General features: G+C 55.7%; 1 protein-coding gene across 1 annotated transcript; it reads right to left on the bottom strand.

Moving 5' to 3' along the window:
- Positions 1-360: 360 nt before the first annotated feature.
- AMH (anti-Mullerian hormone) lies at positions 361-7514 on the bottom strand. The gene is made up of 5 exons (XM_069074220.1): positions 6257-7514; positions 3295-3464; positions 2441-2540; positions 2080-2257; positions 361-1775 (listed from the first exon to the last, which is right to left on the bottom strand). Exons 1-5 carry the CDS (start codon positions 6855-6857, stop codon positions 896-898), a joined length of 1929 nt encoding a protein of 642 aa, XP_068930321.1. The 5' UTR covers positions 6858-7514; the 3' UTR covers positions 361-895.
- Between the last annotated feature and the right edge of the window lie 1485 nt (positions 7515-8999).

The raw sequence follows: 8999 nt of genomic DNA, 5'->3' as shown, positions 1-8999 counted from the left end.
CTCTCTCTCTCTCTCTCTCTCTCTCTCTCTCTCTCTCTCTCTCTCTTCTCCCTCTCCTCCTCTCCCTCCATCTCTCTCCTCTCTCTCTTCTCTCTCACTCCCTCTTCTCTCTTCTCTCTCCTCTCCTTCCCATTCCTCTTTTCTGTCCCCCCCTTCCCTTGGTCCTCAGCCCAGGTCACCCCTCCCCACCACCAGACCACCCAGCCTAGAGGGGAGGAGTGGTAAGAAGAGCTGCAGACCACAAAGCTGTCTGCTTTGCTCCCAGAGCTCGGCCACCCCCTCCTCTCCTACCCTGGAGTGGCCATGGCCATCAGCCAGACTCTGTACTTTATTCAACAATGCGGCAGTTGATCAGAATAAATATGGGGCAGGGCCTCTCAGTGCCAGGGCTGGGCTGAATGCTTACTGAGCACCAAGATCCTGTTTGGGTGCTGCCCAATCCCACCTCTCTCCACTGCCCTCATGCCCAATCCAGTGCCCATGGAGAAGACCCGGATAGCTGCAACTCCACAGTCTCCCACACCTCCCTGCCTACTAGGGGCACTGGCTCAGTGAGGGTGGGGAGGTGTGGAAGGGGGCTGAGGGAAGGGAAGGGCATGGGGGAGGGGAGAAGCCCTGGCCTGCCCACTACTGAGGGGACTGAAAAGGGTCTGTCACAGAACCACTGGCTGCAGAGATGCTGCTGGGAACCCTGTCTCTGGGGCCACTGTGGGGATCAGGTTGGACCGATGGTGGCATGGGGCAGCCTGCCCAGAATCCAGAGGAAGGTTCCACTCAGACAGGTGGGTCAGGTGTGGGTAGTGGGGGCAGGGAGGCCCCTTGACAGAGCTAGATTGGGAAGGGGGGGGGTGGATGTCATGGAGGACACCAGGGAGAGTGACAGGGTCATCTGAGCCTACCGGCAGCCGCACTCTGTAGCCACCATGTTGGGCATGAGGCGGGCACTCAGGCCCTCTTCGGAGAGGCTGATGAGAGTCTTGCCAGCATAGGTGGTGGGCACGCAGCAGGGAGACCGGCCCACGGGCTCCCCCCTCTCCTGCATCTTCAGCAGCAGAACCACGTGGTTGTTGTAGTTGGGGCTGCGGTCAGACTGGGGCCAGTGGCAGGGGCCCTGGCAGTTGTTGGCCATGTAAGTCTCAGGGATGAGGACAGACTTCTCAGCCCGTAGGTCCACGCTCAGCTCCCGAAGCCTGCACGAACCTTCCCCTCCCAGCCTGGCACTTCGGAGGGCCCGGGAAGCCTTCCTCCGCTCTCGCCACTCAGCCTTCAGGCTCTGCAGGGCCTTCAGCAGCAGCAGGGCCCGGAGCTGGCTGGCAGGGGCCTGGGCCTCACCCTCTGGCTGGACGCTGCCACTGCTGTTGGTCGGGGCTGAGCAGAGGGCCAGGAGCTGGTAGAGGAGCTCAGCATGGGGTTGCAGGGCAGGCAGGCTCAGAAGCTCCTTTGCCACAGCCTGCAGTTTGCTTGCCAAGTGCTGGGCTGGACCCTCCCGGGCCTGCCACCGTCCTGCCAGACCTTCTAGCAGGGCTGGACTTCCTGCTGGAAAGAGGAGGAACAGTGGATCCTCTGACTCCACCAGCTGTTCCAGGGTGCCGGGGTCTGAGAGGTTGAAAACCCGGTGTGGGAGGGACTCCAGGGCCTCAGGATCCAAGGCCAGACGCAGGGGGTGGGGGCTGGAAGGAGGACCCAGGACTCCTCGGACCAGGCGGGTTAGGTTCTCCAGGAATGGGTCTGTGGAACTTGGAGAGGCAGCTGTGGCAGGTGGCTGGGAGGAGGGCCTGTGGACAGGGAAAATGCAAGGCTGAGTGGGAGGGGGGTTGTTCTCTAGCTTCCAGAAGAAGGTGGGGACCCCTAGGGTCTAGACCAGAAGTGGGGAACCTGCAGCCTTGAGGACACATGTAGCCCTCTAGGCTGAAGGTTCCCCACCCCTGGTCTAAACTCACACCTGGCCCTTATGTGACCCCACTGTGGCTCATGGAAACAAGCCGCCCCTCCCTGCTGTCTCCCCATCCATTGGCCCTACAGTCCAGGGAGGTAGGGAAGGGACCCAGGCTTGCCAACTCCCCGGAGGCCCCTGCACACCTGGGCAGCGGGTACGGTGCTGTATCTAGCCGGCCCTCCGCCGGTAGAGGTCTGGGCTTGGGCTTAGCCCCAACGCTGTGCCCTTGCAGCAGGAGTAGGACCGGGGTCATCCTCGTGAAGCACTTGTGGTCCAGACCAAAGAGCAGGGCCTGGAGTTCCGGGGTGGCCAGAGAGGGGCCTATAGCAGCACATGGGGATGCAGTAGGTGGTCAGGCCAGAGCTAGAGACCCAACCCAGGCGTCCTGCCACCCAGCCCCCACCTCCTCCCTGGGGCCCACCTGGCTCTCCCTCACCCCATCCCGGGACTGAAAGCCTCCCAGGCCCTAGGCCAGTTGCTCCCCCAGATTCTGAACCTCCATACCAGCTCTACCACGGGGCTGCAAAGCAAGGGAGAGCCCATCACCAGTCATCCCATCCACAGCCAGAACCAGGTACCGGGTGTCCAAGGAGAGGCAGAAGCTCTGCAGAAACAGGGGAGAGGGGGGGGGGGGGTAGGGAGAAAATACACTGCCCACTCAGCCGGCCAAGCCCTCCCCCCACAACCCTAGGCCCAAAGAAATCTTAGCATCTCAGATGTGGAAGGGACCTCGGAGGACCCCAGTCCAACCCACCCTTGAACAGCTATCTACAGCAAAGGGTCATCTGGCCTCCACTCCCAAGACCTGCAGTGGCCTCTGAACCAGCACGGTCCACCTTTGGACAGCATCACAGATCCCCGACCTTCCAGTCACAGCTCGCATATTCCCCCTCCCCAGTCTCCATCCCTCCAACACTGCGGATACTGCCTGGGAAGGTGGGGGTGGGACTGGGGGCCAGGCCAACCCAGTCCCAACTCTAAGGGCTACAGCTCTGAGAGCTCCTCCCTCGGACAGATGGACTTGGGGGGGGGGGTCTGGATTCGACCACCTCAGGACTCGGCTAAGCTGCATTCCAGTCTGCCCTTGCTAGGCAAAGCCTTGGCATCCCCTGCAAGCAAGTTTAAGCCCTGGGAGCCTGCCCAGCCCTCAGAACGGGCGTGGGAGTGCTTGACCCTTCTGCGTCTTTGCCCCGACTGTGGCTCCCAGGAGATTCGGGCCTCTTTTCGAACCTATATTCTGGGGAGGGGGGCTTATCCCTGATTGCTAGGGTTCCCCACGTGGGCTCCAAAGAGAACTGCTGCAGCCCTGTCTGGATCCCTCCGGCTCCGGGCTCGCGTCTCCCCCCTTCTTCCTGTACCTGCTGAGGCTGTAGTCCGGCTCCAGTGACCTGGAACTCCTGCCCAGGCCGGACGCCGCCTCTCCCAGGCCCGGGATACAGCACGAGCAGGACCAGCTCCGGGGTGCCGGCTCCTTGAGGGGGTGGCGGGGGCTCCTGGAACCACAGGGTCAGCTCCGGCTCCCACCTCACTGCAGGACACGGGCAGGAGTGAGGGAGAGCTGCGGGAGGGGGAAGCACCCGGGGCCGGGGGTGGGGGGTGCGGTGCGGGAGGGGAGGCTCTCTCCTGCCGGGACAGGATGGGCCCTAGGGGCCCATTTCACCTTCTCTGGACCCATAGGCTTCCCAGTAAAAGACCGGTTGCTAGGGTCTCTCAAGCCCTACCAGGGAGAGAAGGAGGGGGCCTCCCTGCCCTGGGGCTTCCCCCTCCCGTAATAACGGGTTTGGAATCAGGGGAGTTAGAGGCCCGTGGTTCAAATTCCAGGTCAGCCCCTTTACTCTCTCCTATGAGCTGGGCACAGGGGCCTCAGTTTCCCCATCTGTAAAATGAGGGGGATTTGGACTAGATGATTTGTAAGGTCCTTTCTAGCTCTAAGCCTGTGGTCTGAGCCTCTGTGCCCTGAAGAATTCTGATTCTTTTTAGTTTCATCCTTTCCCCCTGACCATCTGTACTCCTTTTAGGCTGACAGGATTTTAGGACTAGAAGGGGTCTGATTTAACTCTCCCATTTCACAGATGAGGCCCAGTGAGGCTAAGCAGCTTGTCCCAGGTCACACAGGTGGTAACCAGGGGAAAGCTGGGCCCCAAGTCTTCAGGCACTAAAAATTCAGTGCTCTTTCCTCACTACACCCACAGCTCCCACCCCTGGGAAGCCTCTCCTACACCTCATTAACAGCTCCAGGGGGACAGCAAGGGGCACATCCTCTTTTATAGACTGGGAAATAGGGACTCCCAGGCCAGCCCACTATGCTGACCCTTCCTCGGGCAAGATGCAGACAGTTATTTTCTCCAGGGTAGGGTACTACCCCTTTGAGATCTTGGCTGTCTCTAGCTTTCCCCTGGGTTGGACTCCCTGCCACCCCTACCAGTAGCCAGGGAGGCCAATAATGGGGCTTGGCATATAGAAATGATGACACTGGCTGGGGCTCTTTACCCCCCCCCCCCAGTGCATGCCTTAGAGCAGTCCACAGGGATCACCAGACTGAATACATAGAGAGGCTCAGGTGACCCCATCCTGCACATCACCTCCCACCTCCCAGCAAGAGGGGCTCAGCGGGGAAGGTCTTGGATTTGGACCTTGAACAAATCAGGAGACCTGAGCTGTAAATTCTGTACCTATACCATGGGGATAAAAAAAGCAAAAAACAAACAAAAATCCCCAAACAAATCCCAAACCACAATTGTGAGGACCAGAAAAAAAACACAAAGACTCAGCCTTCAATTATCTGCTTTGTGGATCTACCCGCACCCTCCTCTACCATCTACCCAGTCCACCCATGTGGTACTGGGAAGGGCTCAGGGCTGGGCACAAATGCTAACACCCAGTACACAGCGTTAAGAAAACCCCACTTCTGCTGCATCAAGAGACAGCATGGCCTCATGTGCAGCAACCAGGAAGATCCAGGTTCAAGTCCCACCAGAGGCTGTGAGACCCTGAGCAAGTCACTCTCTGTCAGAGGCAGCACGCTGAGATACAAGCCGCAGAGAGGGTGCCAACGTGTGCTGGCAGTGAAATTGCAGGTCTAGTCTCTCTCTCCATTTTGTATTTCTTTTCTATGAGCACTGGTCTCTTTCCTCTTGAGGCTTCAGCTTCCTGGAGAGAGGACTGAACTAAGGGGTCTCTGAGCTCCTTTCCAGTTTTCCAAAGGCCAAAACTGAGAGCAGATGAAACACAAAAGTGCCCCCAGTCACTTCAGCAGGAAAGAGAGCCGCCACCATCCTGAATGGTGACTTTGCCCTGGGGCTGGAAGAGCCTGCTTTCGGCTTCAGAATGCAGAGCCCAAGATTTGGATCGTGTAACTCAGCTTATGTTTCCACAATCTTAGACAAGCCAGTCTCCTTCTTCTACTGAACTAGCTGGGGTCACTGTCTGGTGCTTGGAGCTCTGAAGCCATTCCTAAGACTGGAGCCCTGGTGGATGGGGGCTTGCTTTTCCTTGCAGCATCCTTAAAAACAGATATGCTTAACCTCTTCTTCTGTCATGGACCCTTCTAGCAGTGTAGTAAAACCTATGGACCCCTCCTGAGAATGTTTTCTTTATATTAAATTTCAGTTAGAGGTTAGCGAAAATAAAGATGTAATTCCCCCCATCCAGACCCTAGGTTGAGAGCTCATTTTAAAGTCACTCCACTAGCCCTTGCCATCACAGACAATATCTGGGGTTAGGAAGAGAGAACAGTCCTAGACGAACCCTGGACAGTCTAGCTGGTCAACTTCCTGGGCAGGCTGCCCTGGCATGCTACCATCAGGCTTGGAGCCCAGACTTTACTCTGGCCATCCTCCCTGCCCCACCAGGTCAATCAAGACCTGATAAATCCATTCTAAAGCCTAGTCTTAGAAACATGAGAGAGCTCTCATGCCATCATAGGCAATGAACAGAGCCAACCATGCATCATTGATTCATAGGATGTGAGGCTAATCTCATCCCCTACTTTTTTTTAAATAAAAGGATGAAACAGGCCCAGAAAGGGGCAACAGATATACTAGAACCAGGATCAGATCTCAGTCCCCTGATTCCAAACCCCAAGCATTCTCCAGACCAGAGAACCAAGCAAATGCCACTGCCAGTTAGCTAGGAGAGCTCTCTGAGCTGTAAGAGGCTGGCATTCCTCTTTCTGGGATCCAGGTATCCTAGATCACCCCCACAAGATGCTTTCTAGAAGATGCTCCAAGGCTGGCAGTGGACTAGGGATCACGCCCCACCATCCCTAGAATGTCCTCCAGTCTTGCCCCTAAGTACATACAGTGTACATAGCATGCCTACCTTCTTCTAGGTGTAGAACCACGAGACTCCTGCCTGGCTCCAGCAGCCTTTCCCCCAAGAGCTGCAGAGAGAGGTGAGCAACTCCTGTGCCCCCTGGGGGGCAGATCCCGAAGGTGGCCAGGTCCTCCTTGTCCCAGCGGGCCTGTCTCAGTGTTTCCATAAAGCCCCTCTCGTAACCACTCAGAGCCCCCACCACTTGGAGGGGGTCTGTGGCCTCATCCCCACTCCTGCCTACTTTTACCCAGCACACTGGGTTTTTTAGGCCTTCCAAGGGCCAAGGGTGGGGCTTGGGCCCAGTCCATAGATCTGAGGTGCCACTGTCCTGGGCAAACGAGGGCCAAGGAAAGTGGACTTCACTCCCAGTGGTCTTCTGGCTCTTTGAGGATGAAGCTCCAGCATGAGGATTTGCCTCACCTGAATCAGGAAGGCCCGGCAGCTTCTCTAACCTCTCCCTCCTCTGGCCCTGGGCCACCAGGCTCTTGGGCAGAGTTGGTGGTAGTTTGGTGTTAGCATCTGATTGCCCCTTCGTGAGGGGCTCTCCTCTCAGCACAGCAAACATCACTGGCAGAAGCACGAGCAAGCCCAGAAGTGAAGCCTTCATCTTGGGCTGGCTGTGACCAAGCCTTTGGCTAGCTGGGGCTTTTATGAGATTAAGGTGGCAGAAATGCCTTCTCCAGACTGTTTATGAGGGAGGGAAGGATGACTATCTCTTCCCGATGGAGGCGACCTTGAATTGACAATGCAGAGTACATCCTTTTGGGACCCTGGGAGACCAACAGTCTGAATGTGAGGGGAGGCCCTTTCAAAGGGTTCTTTCTGTTCTATTTTTGTACTGGGTATCTTGCTTCTTAGAAATGATATAAAATTCAAGCTGTTGACCGGATTTGTCAAAATGTTGTCCTTGACTGATTTTTTTAAAAATGTGAGTGGGAATCTAAGCTGGGAGTGTACAGTTCAGAAAGAGCCTGGGGACAAACAGTGTGAGGAGGAGGTAGCTGTACCCTCGACAGAGGGGCTGGAGGTAGGAGAGGTGAGAGGGATGCCAGTCCTGGTGGCCTGGTCTCTGTGGAACTCCACTGGGGACAGGAAGCCAGGGCCTTGTCTTTGAGCTGTGTGCATCAGTCACTTTTCACTAAGGCCAGCTTCGGGTCCACAAGGGAAACAAAGTAGCTAGAGGTCTTGTGTTGGCCAAGTTGGGCAATTGGCTTTTTTCAGAACAAAGTCACCTCTCCCGGGGATAGTAACAGAGAAACAGGTGGAAGAGGCCTTAAAGATAAAACCAGTAGGCCGCTTGGCAGGGAGGAAAGTACTGGCTCTTGTGTCAGAGAAAGGGGCTTCCGGACTGCCCCAGATGCTCACAACCTAGATGGCCGAGGGTGGGTCACTCACTCTCCCTGGGCCTCAGAGGCTCCTTCCAGCTGTAGAGCCAGGAGCCGGGTCAGTCAGTGAGCATTAATTGTGTTTACTATGCCAGGCACAGAGCAAGGCCCTGGGGATACGAGGAACAAGGAAGTCACGCGGTAATTAGGGCACCCCACACCAGGTACACACAGCAGAAATGGGCCATGGAAAGGCCTTCTGTAGCAGGCAAGATCCAAGCCAGGGAGTCCAGTCCAACCTCCTCATTTCATGGATGAGAGACTAAGACACTTGCCTGGAGTCACATGGGGAGTGGGCTTTGGCTCCAAAGATGGGATCTGAGCCAGGCTCCTATGTCCTGCATGGCCATCGCCTCATTTCGGATTACCTTGAAACCCCAGTTACGTGAGTCACTAATGATCCAGAGATCAAGGTGGGGCTGATAAGTGACAGGGCTGAGCAGTGACTATGGGGAAGTGGTGATGACCGTGTAGGCCTCGAATGCAACCAAATGCTAATCTTTATGACATAAGATGGACTTTTGCTGTTTGATCCTTTCAGTTGTATCTGACTCTCCGTGACACCATTTGGGGTTTTCTTGGCAGAGATACTGGAGCGGTTTGCCATTTCTTTCTCCAGCTCATTTTACAGATGAGGAAACTGAGACAAAGAAAGTGAAGTGACTTGCCCAAGGTCACACTGCTGATAAGCGTCTGAAGCTGGATTTGAACTCAAGGAAGATGTCTTCCTGACTTCAGGCCCAGTGTTCTATGCACTATGGTGCCACCTAGCTGCCCTTAAGATACACATTTTACAATTTTAAAAAGGACAGCAAGAACAATGATCGTGATAATGGTGTAGAGTGTAGGTGATGAATGCGACCAAGTACGAAAATGTATGACATGTACACTGGAGAATTTAAACTATGCTAGTGCTCAAAAGAGCCTTCGAGGTCACCTCATAACTGAGAGAAAGAGGACGAGCTCAGAGAACCCTGCCGTCCTGACACAAATCCAGTGTTCTGAGGTTCGGTGGGGCAGGGCTAGAGGGCGCTATCTCTTGCTGAAAAGGCACAGAACGGATTTAAAACGGAGTGGGTGGGGATGGCATTAGAAAGACCTGCCGGGGCAGCCACATGGCTCGGTGGAGGCAGCACGAGCCCTGGAGTCAGTTCAAGTCCAGCTTCAATTACCAGTGGTGTGACCCTTGGCAAGTCACTTAACCCTGACTATTGAAAGACAGAGGGAGGGAGGAAAGGAAAGAAGAAGAAAAAAGAACAGATCTAGGAAGCCAAGGTAGGAAACGTGGTGGAGACCCATGGGGAGGGGGGAAAGCAACAATATGATTGTGATCTATACTACAGACCAACTGGAACTGGCATAGA

The sequence above is a fragment of the Petaurus breviceps genome, unplaced genomic scaffold (assembly GCF_028583685.1).
Source record: "Petaurus breviceps papuanus isolate PSGF00001 unplaced genomic scaffold, PetGlider_PUasm1.0 108, whole genome shotgun sequence".
NCBI lineage: Eukaryota > Metazoa > Chordata > Mammalia > Diprotodontia > Petauridae > Petaurus > Petaurus breviceps.
This window is presented reverse-complemented; position numbering and strand designations above follow the sequence as displayed.

Excerpts from the sequence above, each read along its gene's own strand:
- AMH (XM_069074220.1), bottom strand. The coding sequence starts at position 6,857 with ATGAAGGCTTCACTTCTGGGCTTGCTCGTGCTTCTGCCAGTGATGTTT. Across the intron at positions 3,465-6,256 it reads GGTTCTACACCTAGAAGAAG|TGAGGTGGGAGCCGGAGCTG; the intron begins GTAGGCATGCTA and ends CGTGTCCTGCAG. Across the intron at positions 2,258-2,440 it reads GCAGCCCCGTGGTAGAGCTG|GCCCCTCTCTGGCCACCCCG; the intron begins GTATGGAGGTTC and ends GTGCTGCTATAG.